The sequence below is a fragment of the Camelus ferus genome, chromosome 10 (genome assembly GCF_009834535.1).
Source record: "Camelus ferus isolate YT-003-E chromosome 10, BCGSAC_Cfer_1.0, whole genome shotgun sequence".
In the NCBI taxonomy this organism is placed as follows: Eukaryota; Metazoa; Chordata; class Mammalia; order Artiodactyla; family Camelidae; genus Camelus; species Camelus ferus.
The window spans coordinates 42,693,092-42,711,109 of NC_045705.1; the positions used below are offsets into that span (position 1 = coordinate 42,693,092).

At 43.1% G+C, this 18,018-nt stretch overlaps 1 protein-coding gene across 1 annotated transcript in view; it reads right to left on the bottom strand.

Annotated features, from left to right (window-relative positions):
- RAB38 (RAB38, member RAS oncogene family) overlaps positions 1-18,018 on the bottom strand; it is a 56,656-nt gene that overhangs the window by 22,622 nt on the left and 16,016 nt on the right. Inside the window, exon 2 of the mRNA XM_014565781.2 lies at positions 11,717-11,997. Within this exon, the coding sequence (XP_014421267.2) occupies positions 11,717-11,997 (281 nt within the window). The remainder of the gene's footprint in view (positions 1-11,716; positions 11,998-18,018) is intronic.

An 18,018-nucleotide genomic window follows, 5' to 3' on the forward strand; every position in this document is an offset into this window, starting at 1 on the left:
GACAGAAATACCCCCACAAAGGGCAGAGAAAAGAATCCTCCAAATAAGTGCTTGAAAAGCAGTGCAGCAAACCCTTCTCTTCCATCCAGTAAACATTAATCAAGTGATCACCTGCCACGTACAAGCCAATGTGCTGGTGGGTAACCAGGAGGATTTCACAGTGCAGCGCCCACAAAGAAGTTTAGCATAATGTGGTAAGAGATAAGGGAGACTACCTGAGAGTCGGTGACAGATGATGCTTGAGCCTGGAGGTAGAGTGAAAAACAGGTGAACAACTGTAGGAGGCATGTTCCAGGAAGGGGGCCTCCCGAGATGTGAACAGGGGACTTGATGCACGTTAGTATCACTAGGGGATAAATGCAGGGACAGAGTAACCAGGGGCAGACCTGAAGAGGCAGAGAAGAGCCTAACTATGGGGGTTTTCTATGCCCAGGAACTTGCGGTTTCTGAAGGATGAGTAACCCCGTTCTGTGGGTGTCAGGCTTGGATGTCTGGATGGACGTGAGTTCTCCAAATCGGATAATCTGATTTGCAGAAAAGCTAACGAATTCAGTTTCTGACATATTGAGTTTAAAGAGTTGTCTGGGTGATATCTAGGTAGAGACCCAGAGGGACATGGAAGTCTGAAGTTTGGGGAAGGAGTCCCGGCTGGAGGAAGAGATCCAGGAGGACAGCAGGGTCTGGTTGTAGCTCATCATTCCCTGAGTCTGGGAGCGGGAGTGATGGTCTACTAGTGAAGACCAGAGACCATATTCTGTCAAGGTCTGCACCCCACTACACCCAGGCAATATTTTCTTTCCCAAAGGCACCAGGATTCTGCTTGCTTTTTCCATCCTTCATCACCTACACTTTTCCACATAGCTCATCTCTGCTGCTGCTGCTGCTGCTGCTGCTGCTGCTCAAGAAAGCACAGAACCTCAGGAGCATCCTCCCTCCTTGAGATTCTGAGAGACAGACACAGAGGCCTTTTTTCCTTCAGAGATTTTCACAGAAATAATTATGATTGAGAGGCTAGGACAGGAGTTTTGAGAAGTGCAAACACGGAAATTTGACAAAGATTTCAGACGCTCCCTGCCTGTAACTCTGGCTCCCATTTTTAGACAGCACCAGGAAACTCAGCAAGTCCTTCCAAATCCTTCTTCTGCCCTTTAGAATAGAGCTTATTCCTCCTTCCCTTCACTCTCCAATCTTCCTCTAACCAAGCTCATCATTTTCCCGCGTTTGTTTCCTGTCTCCACACTAGGCAAAAGTGCAGCACACTCACAGGGGGCAACATCTCTCAGTACACACAGTGATCCTCGAAGGGACCGGTGGAGAGCAGTGCACCCTCGACAGAGGCATTCTGCAAAAACGTGAGGAGAGAGTTTTGTTTAAAAAGCTCCTCGCTCCCTTCTTCCTGATTCTGATACTCTACCCCAACAAAAAATCCCTGCTCTAGCTACACAGAACTTTTTCTTCAGGAATCCCCTAACTCTTAACACATTTTCCTAACGGTGCCAGAGGAATCAAGCAATTGAAGGCACTATGGTCTGGCTTAAACAGGGTCCTAGCTTCAGTGGGCAGGACTGCCTGGGAAGCCTCTGAAATTGTGGGCAATTTTTGCATAAATGTGTATTTTTTTTTTAGACAGACGAGTCACTTATTGCACACTAATCTTCCACGCATCTGGCAGATATTAACACTGATTCTTATAACAACCCTATAAAGTATTAAGCCCATTTTTCATATGAGAAATGGAGGCTTGGCATGATTAAGGGTTTGGCCCAAAGCCACCCAGTTTCGTGCCCGAGGAAAGATTCTGACCCCTATCTACCTAGCACCCAAGCCCACGCTCGCCATGCTCTGCCAAAGTGCCCCTCCGTGCTTCTCAGGGTCCTATCTCAGGTTCAGAAGTGCATGGTGATCCTACAACCTGGGTCCAGCTGGGGAAAGGGTTGTTTTTCTGGGGTCAAAAAGACACAGTCACTCAGAGAGACATACAAGCTGTGTCATCTTTCCATGATAGCACCCATTTATCAGAGGAGCAGGCTGAGCCATGTAATATGAGCTGGTCCGACATACAGACATCTCCTAGGTGGTGCCAGGCACGTGGGTGGGAGAGACAAAGTCCCTTATGGAAATCTGAGGGGCTGTACGGTGTGAGTAGGAGGAGAACAAAGACATGGAAAATCTGGAATTTCCTAAGGCAAAGGTGGGAGAAGAATATTCTAGTCAGAAGGAACTGCATGTGAAAAGGCATGGAGGTGAGAACTGGAAATGCTAAAATTAAGATGAAAGTATTAGATGGGTGGGGACCATAGGAGGCAAAACTCTGCTATGCGTCAAACGACGGTCCTTAGCATCGACCCCTCAGGCAGGGAATCCTTAATAGGCTAGAGAAGCCTGAACCCAAAGACTCAACAGCTTCTTGGTAAACATACAAAAGTCAAAAGTCCACCCTACTTAATTTTTCTTAAAGGTGCCAACCAACGAACAGGATCTTTTATTCACTTAGTGCCTTCTCCTTAGAGCATTTAGAAAATTCTAAGAGAAAGCATGGCGTCTGGGGTTTCTCAGCCTCACTGCTATTGATATTTGGGGCCAAGTAATTCCTTTTTGGGAGTGGGAGTTGGGAAGGTGTGTGCTGTGCACCACAGGGTGTTTAGCAGCATCCCTGGCCTCCACTCACTTGATGTCAGCAGCTCCCTCTTCTCCCCAGTCAGTTATGACAACCGAAAATACTCCCAGACATTGACAAAGTCACCCCTCCCTTAAGAACGACAATTGAGGAATACTGAAAACAATCATTTACAAAACACGCCTTGTGCCTTACTGGGTCTCTTCTAGAGGAGGGGCGAGGTCTGCCTTCATCCTCTCTGAGAACAAAGGCTCCTCGTAGGCCTGCTCTCATGAGTCACTGGGACGTAGAAGACATCCGGAAAGTGAGGTGGCTTACGCCCACTGATGCTTCGTTGCTGAAGGCGCTCCTGCTAAACCCACGGGATTTTCTCGCTTTCCTCTCTCACACCCAAAGCTGGACGTGTTGGGACACAACGGAATATAAACAGTGTTAACTGCCTCGGGCATTCCATACAAAGGGAACACCATGGACAAACGCACAGAGATGAGGGAAAGGCAAGCGGCTGGCAGTGTCCGTGTGGGAAAAGGCCCCTTCCTCATTCCACCCCTTCAGTAACTCCAAGCGAGCTGTTCTGCTTTGCTGCGTTTCCTGGAAGACCCATTCACGCATCTGTGTATCTGTCAGTAGACTTTAAACTTCTAGAGACTGGGCCACCTTTTGCTTATCTATCTGACACAGGAAAGTGGGCGCAAGAGAATGGCCATGTCCCAGGTCCCAGGCAAGTCCCTGGGACACGCTCCATCAAGTGAGGGTCCTTGGCTTCATGCAGGAAAGAATTCAAGAGTGAGCCACAGGTGAGTAAAGGTAGATTTATTCAGAGAGGTACACACTCCACAGACAGAGTGCAGGCCATCTTAGAAGGCCAGAGAGGCCACGAGGAATGGGGGTGGGTGTTTAGTTTAAACTAAAAGTAGAATCACACTCCATAGACAGAGTGTGGGCCGTTTCAAAAGGCAAGAGAAAGGCCATGAAGTCCCGGGTTGTTAGTTTTTATGGGCTCAGGAACTCCATATGCTAACAAATGGGAGGGTTATTCCAACTGCTTTGGGAATGGGGCTGGGATTCTCAGGAATTGGGCCACCGCCCACTTTTTGACCTTTTGTGATTAGCTTCGGAAATTTTATGGTGCCTGTGGGAGTGTCATTTAGCAGCTAGTGTATCGCAACGAGCATATAATGAAGCTCAAAGTCTACTGGGAGTTGCATCTTCTACCATCTTGGTGCTAATTGCTGTGTCATTCTTTTGATGGTTGTGCCCTGTCCCCTTCCTTCCTGTCTCATATCTATCCCAGTCCCTGGTCAACCATGAATTGGTTGTTCAATAAATATTTGTTATATAATAAGACCAGACTGGAAAAGGCTATAAGATAGCACGGTCGGGTGACTGGGTGTATTTTTAGCACATCTGGCTTGAAATCCCAACTAACGGTGAGATCTTTAGCTAGTCATTTATGCTTTCCAATTTCAGCTTTAATCCCTTCATCCGTAAAACAGGAATAATAATAATAATAACTTCCAAGACAGTTTGAAGGATGAGATAATGCATGTAACGCCACTAGCACACTGCCTGGCTCAAAAGAAGCTATTGCTATTGTAAAACATCGGTGGTGAACTTTAATAAAGTAGAGGGCCAGATCAGATGGCGAACAGCTCAGGCTTTGAAAGCCACAAGCCTCTCTTGCAGCTACTCAGCTCCGCAGGGGTAGTGGAAGAGCAGCCCTAGCTAACCTGTGAACCAACAAGCATGGCCGTGTTCGGATAAAACTTTATTTACTAGATAGGGGCGGGGCACATTTGGCCCACAGTTCATAGTCTGCTAACCCCTGTTCTAAGGTGTCTAAATTGGAATCAAGAAGTAGAGCTTACAGAAGATTCTTGAACTAGGCAGTGATGGAATCAAAGTGATTCCTTGCCTTGGGTAGGCTGAGTTTTTAGCACCATGCCAAACAGACTACCACGAGCAAGGTCTGGAGACGGTTACGATGGTCTAAGCAGGAGGCAGGAAGGGCCTGTGCTATGATGGACATGTGACCCCTGCAGGAGACGACGACGAGTGCTACACCCGGCCTCCTACACACCCGCCGCGGTCATATCCTCTGAGGGTCTGGGTCTGTTTTCCTACAGTGTCTTTGTCATAGTTGGATCTCAGATTATCTAGCAAATTACTAGCATAGACCCTGAAAATCTCTGGAGAACTGAACAGCTAAAGATAAAAATTAAAATGTTATTCTGAATTTATACTGATCTGTAAGCAGATGAGTAGCTTGACTTTGAGGTTCTCGTACTTAAGCTATTCTCAGTTTCAGGCAAATGATTCCATTTTTCACGCAGGGCATTAAGAATCTGTCAGAAGCGATAATTCAAATAGTTGTACTACAGACTAGTGGTCATTATATTAAATGATCATGACTATTAAACACTGCCATCATTTCCTTTAAATGACACCGTCTAACTTTGCTCTGATTTTGAATTTTTAGATTGGGTCCATCCTTTTGTGTCCCTAAGTACAACCAGCTCTAAGCAGATCAGCTGAAAATACAGGGTTAAATGTGCTGTGTCCCAATTAAGTCAGTGGAGTTACATCCTGCAATCCCATCTAAAGTCTTTGGAGATGGATGCCTAAAGCCTGGCATATCTATTTCCCGTAGGGAATTCTGGCATTTTAAGAAGAACAGGCTCTTAATAGCATTCTCTGAACCCAGAAAAGGCTTAATATACATTGTTCACAGCACAGACCTGAACAGTCATTCAGTACAAATTGCACGGAATCAATGAATACACCAGTGACTCTCAAGAATTTTTTCATGGTTTGACATTTAAAAATTTGGGATAACCAGAGATGGCCTACTACCCAATTTAAAACTAAAAGGATGTTTAAAAAATGATGTCCTATACTCAAGCCATTAAAAAATGAATGAGAATAACTACTCATACTCAAGGGCGATGATCTATGCATTTCCAGTTTGTGATAGATGCATTGTATTTCTAACTGCATATTTTCTAGAAGCCTATAAAAAGAAATGATGTGTGATCCTACTCTTCAAGCAGCTTCTGGAAAACTAGCCATTTAACTGCTGCATATTTTACCTTGCAGAGCAATTAAAAAATAATAATGATAATGAAAGAGGCTCACTAAACTCAGCAAAATGCAGAAAACTTTCTCTTTACACGAGAATTCTAGGCCACCTTCCATTCGTTTAAGTGTTCTGTGTGGCCAAAAACATTTACAAACTGCTGCACTGGTATAGTCTTTTTGAAAGAGACAGTAAAAAAGCCATTCTTTGCAGGATACACCATCATTTTAGAAATCCATGCTGACTAGCGGACATGTCTTCATTTTGAAATGTTAACAGAGGAAGGGCCAAAAAGTATATACTAGAGTCAAAGAAATAAGGTAGTAACTATATAGTTTTAGGCAAATCACCTAAGCCTCAACTTTTCTTTCCCTTTAAAATGGTAATAATAATAATAATAATACCTGCTCTATAGGATCATGCTAAGGATTGAATGAGTTCACACACAAAATTTTCTGCACAAAGTTGACATATAGCAGACAGCAAGAAACACAGCCATTGTTATTACTGGAGATTCAGCGTGCACATAGGCTGTCAGAGGCTTAAGACCTGCAGCAAGGGAGACAGTGAAGTTGGTTTTCTCCGATGCAATTGACCGTGAATATTAAGCCAGATTCTCAGATGCGAGATACAGAAGCTGATGCTGGCTGAACAGCAAATCGCTTATTCAAGGGAGGTCGGGTAGCTTGCACAATTACTCAGGAAGCTACAGAAACAGTCGTCTAGGGAAACAGGATTGCACCTCAGCTTCCAAAAACCCAAATCCCACATAGAACAGGCGTCATAAGGACACTGCTGCCAGCTACCACTGAGTACGAGGGCCTGTAATCTGCAAAGCTCCCAGAAACTCAACTTGAAAGCAACTGTTCCTGGGGCCAGCAGTGGTCCTGTTTCTGTGTCCAACACAGGATCTGCAAACTCTGCTGTCTCCCAAAGATGGAGGCCTGTTCTGCCTTCGCCCTCCTCAGAAAAGAAATAGGTTCTGCATTGTACCTTCTTCCTCTAGTGGCTCACTTCTAAAGCAGTGTGATTTGTGCAATTTAGGTCATATGTCTGGGATCTAGCTGCAAAGAAAGCAAAAGAAGAAAGTTTTGTGGGCTCTTCCTGGGGAGGTGAACCTCCCATGGCTAGACATTCCCCAGAGTAGCAAATGTGTTTAACCGTAACTGGAAAGCCAAATCACACAAAAAATATCCACTACACTGTGAAACACCTACTCCTCCCCCTAAAAACAAGTAACTTCTTGCAGAGAACACTATTAAGTATATTCCTTCCCTCAGCAGGAAACACATCAACATTTTTCTTTTTAACTTCAGGGAAGGGACTAAAATTTGGTGGAGTTTAATGTGAAAGCTTCTTCTCAGGGCACCCATTGATCGCAGAACATTCTGAAACAGAGGGTAGGCTTAAAAGTCACTGTAAATAGGATAGAAACAGACAAGGAACTCTGCCAGGAGTAGGGCACGGGTGGAGGCTGCATGAGCATAAGGCACTGCAGTTCTTTCTGTGACTGAGGCTCCTGTCACCACTTGGGTAGGTACTACTTGCTCCATTATTTCCCACCTACACTGGCATCTTCCTGGTGTCCTGTTCCTGAGCACAGCCACCTGTGAACCACTACAGCATCATAGCAAGATGGAGCAGCCTGGAAAGGGCTGAGATCCAGAAGCAGACCCTTCCTCTGAGCGCAGCTATGATAAGCATCAGAGCCAGGTACGGATGGGCGGCAACACCCAGACCAGCGGATGGGCTGCGGGAACAGATAACAGTGATAATACGGCGTGTGTGCGTGTGGTGGGGTCAGACATAACACATCCAGAGACCCCCACATATAATATGTCACTTGATGTTCACAGCAACCCTAAAAGATGGTTGGGAGTGGCCATGGAGTGAAGCCAAAAGGAGCAGCTGGTGGAGATTCAGGCAGTGGACACCAGGAAAGCACCAGGCAAATGGGCCACAAAGTCGCGGGGCTCCATTAGCCATTGAGATGGGCCCAAAAGACCAGATTCTCAATTTTAGGGAATATACTAACAATAGCAGGCCAGGGTGCTCATTTTAAAGAGACAAATCTACCAAAGTATATTATGAAGACTGAGCTTGGACACAGAAATGCTTAAAATCACTGTTGTTAGAGTTAAGGTATAATGTGGACAGTGAGATGTACTGGAGCCCCTGATTTATAGGTTAACAATGTAAATTAAATTACAGACCTGAAATGGGGGTGTTATTAATAATGATACTAAGGTAGCGGACATAAACCAGGAATGTTCCAGGAAACGGGCACATGATCACCCCAGTTACTCATTATCTGGCCCTAGTGAACCCCTGGGTGGAATTCAGCTAAACATGGCACAGAAAGGGAAAGAATGCAAAGGCTGAAAATGAAAGAAAACCTGACTTAGGAGCGACTGGTTTTTTTTTTTTTTTTCTTTCCTTTGGGTCCAATATTTGAAGATGATATAAAAAAATCAGAGATGTCCGCATACATTTAATTTTTTTGTCTCTCTTAATTCACAGCCAGAGGCTACCATGATTATTCCAGCAACAGAACTAAGGCATGTAAATTCAGGTGGAAAGGTTCTTTAGAAGACTGAAGAGCAAGTGGGTAAATTTCCCTGAGCGGTGGGGGTCAGCAGAAGAAGGAGGCTGGTCTGAATGACAGACAGACTCCTCTAACCCCCTACTAGTTTCAGCCTCAGGCATGGCCAAGCTGATGGTGATACCCATAGGACTTCTGCAGGGTGTGTCCATGAGGACAAAGCCAGAGGTTGTGATCTTTGGCTCATTAGAAGTTCGGGAAATGTAAAAAAAATAAGGAAATCAGATGTTTATCACCAGACTGATTATAATGTCACACGAAGAGGACTCTGATTGTTAGGAGATTCACTTTCTAAGAGAAAGATCTTTATGGAAAATGTTCCCTGATCCCAAATGTAATCGAAGAATGAATTGGCAGCTGTTCCCAATGCTACCGTCTTAGCTTCAGGCAGTTTGACCTGGGCCTCCGTTTTGTAAATGCTGAAATACTATCCTCAGAAAGCAAGCAGAGCTTTATCAGAGATCTTTAAAAAAAAAAAAAAACAAACCGTTTGACATATGACACTCTGGCTTGTCAGTGCTGTAGTACTGTTCCTGCGCACCTAGGAGATGACTTTGAACGCTAACCAGCCCCCGGGAAGCGGTTTTCACGATTAAGACATTCAGAAGGACAATTTCAGTAGCAGTATGTTTGGAGGGAGGAGAGATGTTGGATGTGTGTTCCACCTTTTGCAATGAGGCCTTGTACCCTCGTGCTCACATTAGCCGTTCGGTGCACTTGAGCGTTGTGGAATTCCCTCCACCCTCTCTCTGCACAAAGCTTCTCTTCAAAGTTTACACTTGCAGGGATTTAGAGGATTAGAAACCCTGTATCTAAGTACGCAGTGGGTCAGTCAGGCCTTAAGTTAATGAACATCATGCCCTTAAGCAGAGCCTGACACTGCAGTGGCTGTGCAAGGGATGTCAGAGTGAGGGGAAGGAAAACCTGCAGGAACAGTCCTTTGTCCCACAAGCAGTTTCAACCCTGCCCACCAATTCATAGGCCTCTTCCTTTCTTTTCTTTCTTTCCTTGCTAACATGTATTGGCTATCCAACAGCCCATATATTTCACTTATGTTTTGTTGTTGTTATTGTTATACATGAAGTCAGGATTCTGTCTGTTTTATAAATTTCTCTATTCCCAGTGCCTGGTACGTAGCAGGTGTTCAATAATATTTGTTGAATGAAAGAATGAACAAATAAATGATGGAAGACTCCCCTCCTCATACAAATACGGGTCATTCAATACAGAGTGCCTTCCAGGTGGAAGGTAACTAAAGGAGAAAAGGAGTTCTCCAAAATTCTACTCTTTTACCTCAGTGTCTGGAGGCTTCTGGGCTGGAGAGTGACTCTTTTGAAAGAAAGGAATTTGAACAAATATGTAGGAGCTGTGGAATGAAATTGAATGTGAGGCTAAAGAACAGGGGAATAAATGGATTCACCCAAATTTTGGAATTTTTTTTAAAAAGCCAGACTAATGTCTAAGAATCAGACTATAAAAAAAAAGTAACATTTCTTAGATTTCTGTAACTTAATCACAATCTGTGAGTATTGCTTGATCAATCTCTGTTTACAGCAATAAATACTGTAAACAAACAAACCAAAAAGGTTCAATGAGAGCCAGGAAGTAGAAAATGACAGATACTGTGTCCTGACTCAAAGGAAAAATCCTGTACAGCACAGGGAACTACAGTCAATACTCTGTAATAGCCTATAATGAAAAACAATATGAAAAGGAATATGTACATATATGTAACTGAATCACTATGCTACACACCGGAAATTAACACAACATTGTAAAAAAAATAAATAAATAAAAGGAGAAGTATTAAAAAATGGGGGAAACGAGGGATTTTAAAAGGAAAGAAGGGCAAAAACATACAAACACACTAAGTCCCCAAGAAGGAAAACAAGGAACTGAGAAGTAACAATTTCTCAACAGAAGGCCAGCTTAGAGCACAGAGAGAAGCAGGCACTGAGACTCCGAGAAACGGCTGCAACCAGAGAGCATCCCGACCCTGCTGGTACACGGGGCACCAGCACCGTCTTCTCCCGCTCCATGGCCCCCACGCCCAGCACATGCTTACTCCTGCTGGTGCTGACGCTTTAGTGATATTCTCAGACCAGGTTTTTCTTTCTAATCTCTAAAGCTATTACCTTAGTTCGCGGCTTGGTCATTTTCCCACAGGAAGGCAGTAACTACGTCACTCTGTCTCCAGGTCTCCTGCCTCCAGTCTACCTTTCCATAGTCCCCCGGGCAACTCTGACCATCCCACTCTCCGGGGTAAAACCAGTCAGAGGCTCTTCCCCAGCCTATCTGAATGATGTCCGTTCAAGTTATATTTTCAAGCCATTCTCTAAGGATGCCCTCAAATGTTCACCATAAGTCCTAAGTGTGAACTTCGTCAGTGCAGACACAATGCCTATCTTATTCACTGCTGAATCCCGAACAACTAGCCCAGTGCATGTGCCCCACAAGTATTTAGTATGTGCGCTCCACAAATAAATAAGTGGAAAGCTCATGATGTAAAACTACATCCTAATGCAACCCTAATAATGTAAAACATACATACATATTTATAGGCACAGAAGATATCAGAAAAATACAGCAAAACATTTATTTTTATCTTACTTATGCTTTTTTTAATTTTCAAAATTCATGATGAAACTATTTCTCTCTGATATTCGAGATGCAAAAATGTAAACAAGGCAAAAGGGAGGAGAGCAAAATCCGTGCCCCTGGCATGGCAGACAAGAGTGTGGAGCATAATGGGAAGTGTAAACCCCCACCTGCCACATGGGACGCTGCATCCTCCAGCCCTGACGCTGCCCCATTTCCCGCTGCTCCTCTGCCACCCAGGAGAGTGAGCAGAGCCAAGCCACACTATGTCTCCACATTTGTCACTGCCATCTACTCTCTCACCCCGCTCTTCCAGGACTCCCAGTGTGCTAGTTCTGTGTTCTTGCCATCTTTTCATCTCGAGGGCAAAGCACAATTCCTGATATACCGAAGAGCACATTAAGTGCTGATGGGGTGAAACTAATTCATACTTGAGTGAAGCAGTGACACTGAAGGTGAGGCCCAAGTCTTTCACTTTTCCAAAAATCATACGTACCTAATAGGGTTGTCGTGAGGACTAAATGAGAAAATGCACAAAAACATATGCCTGACACATCATAAGCACTCAATAAACGAACACAGTTATTACGTATTATCAATGTGATCATGTTCAGGTTGCTTTCCTGCCTTAGCCACAGTCATCTTAAATTGTGGATAATAGTTCCACTCATCCCTTTGAAATGAGAAAGAGCTTAAAGCCGTTTGGGAACTGTAAGTCACTAAACGAACACATATTATTATCATGATTATAATGACAGTGATTAGAGCCATTTTCTTTGTGGATCTTGCCTACAACAGGTTTATCCCTTTAAGGTCACATTACCTTTGCTGATGTTTCAAACCATCCTACGAACCCGTGCTCCTTGCAGAACTGGTCCATCTTGAGGCCATTGTTCATGAGCACATCCTTCCCCTGGTCACATTTGTTGGCCAACAAAACCACTGACACTGGTTTGCCATTAGGGAGACTTAACTTTGAGTCCAAATCATTCTTCCACTTTGTCACTGCTTCAAATGTGGCTGGCCTGGTGACATCGAAGACAATGAAGGCACCCATGGCTTCTCGGTAATAGACTCTCGTCATGTTTCCAAATCTTTCTTGACCTATCACCAAAAAGCAATAGAAATCAAAAACTTATCACAATTGTAAACTGAATCACATATGGGATTCGAATAAGGCTTCCAGTATGAGCAGATCACTCAGCAAAGTGCTTCATTACTTATCTTTGAAGAATGTACTAAACACACAATCGGCAGCTCTGGTTTTGATCTTTGAGTCCCGAGGGGATTCACTCATTTAATAACTATTGAAATGTCTGTGCACCAGGTAACATTCCAAAACTGTGCTAATACAGTATCCCAGTAGCCACATATGGTTCCTTCAGTTTAAATTAATTAAAATTAAATGAAATTCAGAATTCAGTTCCTCAGTCACATGAGCTAGCTACATTTCAAGTGTTGAATAATAAGAAGTGGTTCGTAGCTACAGCGTTAGACAACTCCAGTACAGAACACGTCCATTATCGTAGAATGTCCTACCGAACAACACTGTTCTAAATACTTGGGATACGATGATTAAAACATGAAAATCCTACCATCTTGGAACGTACATTTTAGTGGGGACAGTAGGTTAGCCTGTTAAAAAGGCATCCACAGTCAACTCCAGTTAAGGGTAATAGTAATGGTTTGCATATACTGTATGTTCCCTAACCATCAAAGATGTGATTTCCATAAGTAATCATGAAGGTACAATTACTATCCCCACAGAGAGGCTAAGTAACGTGTTCCAATCACACAGATGGAAAGCTTAAGAAGTTACAATTCAAATCTGAGCTTTTTGAATCCAGAGCGCATAGTCATTTACCAACATTGAATACTCTCAAGTACTGAACCATAGTCTTGTATGGTCTCTCCCCCAGGTTTAGATACCAGGAGTGTCAATATACCAACTGAATAGATAACAGACATTTATGCATCACTGTCGGTCTCTGAGCTACATGCTAGGAATACGACAGTGAACTAGATGGCCGATACCCTTGAGCAGTCTGCAATCCTTGGGATAAGGAAATCCCTCTGACATAAAAATAGACAGACAGATAGATAGATAGATCGATCAATCGATCGATCTTGTTTAGACCAATCAGCTAGAATTAGTTTTGCTCTCATTCTTAATTTTCTAACTGAATTATAAATGTACATTTCTTTGTTTTTCTGTATTGTAGCTGTTGTATTTTTATAATTTCCCCAATTTATTCTGCAAACAATCTTTTCTGACATATATCCATACGAATTCTAGTTATCTTACAAAAGTGCACAGAAATTACCTATATTTGCCTATAAACTAAGCACTGATAAAGGATACTTAACATCTCAATATTTAAGCATTCCAACATCAAAGAATTTTTTCTCACTTATTATTTTTTCCAACATGCATATAAAAGCAGACGCATTCCTCACAATGACCATCAGATAAAACAGCACACAAATGTCCTTCTTCCAAGATATACTTAAATTTCCAGAGGCAAAGCAGTTCAAATGGGAACAAATAAGCTGAACTTCCTCATGGAATAAACTAGACAGACACAAACTACAAAGGAGTAACAAGAGGAACTCCCATAAATGTTCCTCTTTCCTGTCTTGTGAGCATGCAGGTGTAAATGCACATTTCTTAAACACACGAAGTTCAGCCTCCCTCATCTGCAAAGTGGTAGTAATCATATACACCTCACAGAGTTATTACGTGGATGAAATGAATTAACATGCAGAAAGCGCCCAGCATACTCTCTTACGGTTAGTTGGCACTTGAGTTTTCCCTCTCTCTCTCCAGCATGCTAAAAATTCTGAAAGACAGTATGATGAAGGTGGTGAAATCAGAGTTCTAGACCAGAGTTTGTGACAGAAAATTACAGGCACTTCAGCTGATCAACAAAAATGAATAAAATCCTATGCTTGTAACTCTGTGCACTGGTAGCTATTGAAGACAGGTGCTGATGAAGACTGGGCTTATATTTTCTGAACCCCAAACTCCAGAAGCATTATGCCAGACAAAGGTCTTTTATGCTGATTTGGGGATTTCTTTGTGTTCAGAGTCTTACAAAGTTTTAGAAATTAAAACAAAGTTAGGTGTGTATTGAAGAAGTCAACTTATCTTTAAAAAATGCTGAAATTGCTGTGTACTTAAGAACATATAGGGCAACATACCTGTGAGAACACTTTACAATTAACTTTGAGCCCAAGGTTTGTGGATGCTGAGTTCTAATTCAAGTTACCCAATCTCTCTTGTACGTTGCATGCACACTGGCATTATTAACACTGCAGTTTGTAAGAGGAACTGACCCATAAGCACTTAATGAAAATGCATGAAGGTCAAGGCTGCTCGTCCCAGTGTGTGAGTGTGTGTGCTCAAGCACGGATCACTGAAAAGAAGAGCACTTTGTCAGGGCCAGCACGTGACATGACGATCCCAAAATATTTCTTACATGGGTTGTACCAGCATTTAAAAAACTTCCCACAGTCATCTAGTCAATGAAAGAAAGTGGTATAACACTCTTCATATGACACACAACCCACAGATGAACTTTCATTTTTCCTGAATGAGTTTTAAATTTCTTTTCTTTCTTTAGTTCCTGATGCATACAGTGATTTCCTTTGATCCTGATCAAGGTGGCCATGACATTTCAGGAAGAGAGGAGAAAAAGGCCCTCTGTGATCATTCAGGACTCTGAAGGCCTCCAGGCTTTTTAAGGATGTCTTATGATCCCTTTTAGAGAACTAATCAGATGAAGGCCAAAGTCATGGGTTATTCAATAATCTTCTTGTCTGCGTTTTTCATAGTAGAGTAAGGCAGCCCTCAAGAAGAAAGATTTTACATTTCAAATATATGGCAAAGGGTCATTTTTAAACTATGCCAAAAAAAAAAAAAAAGCACACTATAGGCTTATACCTTCATAGGGACAGTGTGTGTGTGTGTGTGTGTGTGTGTGTGTGTGTGTGTGTGTGTGTGTTTGAGTTTGTGAGGGTATGTGTGTCAGATCAAAAACAAGGAGAAAAAGATTTGTTTCTAGAAAGAAAAGACCTTTGTATATTGAGGTCACTGGGCCAGGAGACTTGGGAAGTTTGTAGTTCTGGTGTTCCAGCAAGAGGTCACATTCAGACCAGGGCAGTTCCAGCACTCACATTTTATCCTGCCTTTGTCAGCTGACAGCCCTCTCCGTTGCTTCTTAATAAAAGAATGAGAACCATGTGGCTCTTAGCGAAAGCCTACATGTGGGCAAAGTGGAGACCTGATGAATCTATCATAGGTTCTTTACCTTTTTAAAAAAGACTACAGTTCAAAAAATGCCATTGCGGTTAAATCACTCATTTGACACACACTTATTAAATAGCTAATATGATCCAGGTTCTGTGCTTTGTGCTGCAAATATATACATTTTTGTCCTAGAAAAACTTAAGAAGTGTCATAGGAGATGCATGTGTACTGAAAATGATCCAATTCACCATGTAAGTCCCCATTTCCCTTAGTCTCTAAACACACTCTGCAGATGTGTATATAATAGCTCGTGATTCAGCTTTCAGCCTTGAGGGATGTTAGACAACAAATCAACCTACTGAATCACGAAGTTAATACAATGGCCGCAGTAACAGTTTGGATAACCTCACTGTAGGAGGCACTATATCGAAAGGCCAGAAGACAGAGATCTTAATTTTAATTCCTCGTTACCGGAGAGCCTTAGACAAATGTATTTCTCTCCCTGAGACTCAGTTTTCTCACCTGTAAAACGAAGTTGTTCTGGCTGATCCCTAAGGTCCCTTCCTGCTCTCATGCCTGCTAGCCCTATGACATCACCATTAAGTCAACACCTGGTCCTCTGTTCCAACTGCCTGAAGTGGCCCGTTTGCTGTCATGGACTCAGCTAAAAACACACGCAAGCAACACAGCCATAGTGTGTATTTAATGATATTTTCACTTGGTAATTAGTACTTTAGAGATGCTCTCAGTGGTCATATAACCAAGCAGTGAATCTTCTAGACAGACATAGAAACAAGAGGATTTTCTATGAACCCCCTAGGCTCTGTGACCTCAGATCAGTCACTTTACCATTCTGAGCCTCAGTTTCCTCATGGGTAAAATAAGGAACCAGATTAGACACCTTAAACTGAATTCATTATTGCCTCTGGCAACACCCTTTAATCAACTTCCCCAATAGGCAGGGGAATCCCATTCTCTACCTCCCACTCCTCCTGTGTTCCCTACTCTGGTTCACAACATCACCATCCACACTGCCACCCAGAGCAGCACCTTCAGATCATCTTCCAACTAACTCCCTCCTCATCCCCATATCCAAAGGGTCTCCAACATGCTACCAACCCTTCTATTCCAAAGTGGCTCTTGACTCTGCCCCTTCCTCTCCATCAACATTGCTCCAGTGCAGGACTTCACCTGGACCCCTGACAGCTCCCTAATGGGGGCTCTCAGCATCTCAGTTGTTGTCACTCCCATTATCCCTTAAAATAAATATAAATATAACACAGGTCTTCATACAGTTGCCATCCTGGCAGCACAAGAAATTGCCTGATGGGCATGTTTTGGAAGGAAATGAAATCACTACCTGAAAGAGATACCTGCCCACCCACATTCACTGCAGCATTATCGACAATAGTCCAGACACGGAAGCCTCCTAAATGTCTATCAACAGATGAATGGATAAAGAAAATGTACTATAATCATCCCTCAGTAGCCTCAGGGGATTGGTTCCACACCACAGACATGAAAATCTGCAGGTGCTCAAGTCCCTTATAAAATGACCTGGTACGTTCCACCCTCTGTCATCTCCTGGATATGGAGTCTGTAGATACGGAGAACCAGCTGTACGTGTGTACAACAGAACATTATTCAGCCATGAAAAAGGAGGAAATCCTGCCTTTTGCAACTACATGGGCAAAAGCTGTAAGAGCATTATGCTAGGGAAATAAGTCGGACAGAAGAAAAATACTGTATGATCTCATTTATATGAGGAATCTATAAAGGTCATAAACAGCCTAGAATTCATAAAAACAGGGAGTAGAATGGTGGTGGCCAGAGGCTGCGGGACAGGACAAAAGATGTTGGTCAAAGGGTACAAACTTGCAGTTGTAAGATGTATCCGTTCTGGGGATCTGATGTCCAGCAGGGTGACTGCAGTCAACAGCACTGTATTACACAATAGAAAGTTGCCAAGAGAGTAAATCTTAAATGTTCTCACCAAACACACACACACAAAGGTAATTAGGTGAGGTAATGGAGGCGTTAACTAAGCTCACTGTGATAATCATTTCACAATACACACATATATCATATCATTGCATGGCATGCCTTAAACTTACACAAAGTTATATGTTAGTGATATCGCAACAAAGCTGGGGGTGGTTAGAAATCATCTGAGGTGTTTATAGAACACCCATTCCTGGGGCATCCTCCTCAGAGATTCTTACCGCATTAATCTTGTATGGGGCTCAGGAATCGGTTTTTTAAAACCCTCCCTAGGTGAAGTCTTAGAACTTCAATTTTTTATCAGAATCCACTTTCAAAATACAAATATCACCATTCTTCCCTGCCATTTCAGCCCTTCAGTGACTCATATGCTTAAAAGAAAACCTTTATGAACACTCCACAGTTGGAGCCTTTGGTTCCAACCACATTGCCACACTCTTCTCTTGTCACTTCCTACAGTGTGCTCCACGGCCAGGCCACACTGGCCTACCTGTCCTTGCTGAAACACATCCTGCATTACTCCCTGGATTCTCTTCCCTTTTTGTATCTCTGTTCCCAAAGCCTGAATTCCCTCCCCGTCTCTCCTCTCAGTCTGTTTCAGTGAAATCCTGTGCATCCCATAATTGTGCCCTGAAATCTCACACATCTGTGCGACCTTCTCATCCTGCCAGCTGGAACCATGGCCCCCTTCTTCACAACCCCACAGCATTTTCTCCAGCCTTTTCTATTCACACTTATCACTGCTGTGTATTCATGCTTCTCTCTCTGCCTTGGCATTGCAAAAACCTGGAGAGCAGGTTGGTCGTGTTTTCATGTTGTAAATCTGAGGCCTATTTCTCTACCTTTTGGATATGGTAAGAGCTCAAGATACCATG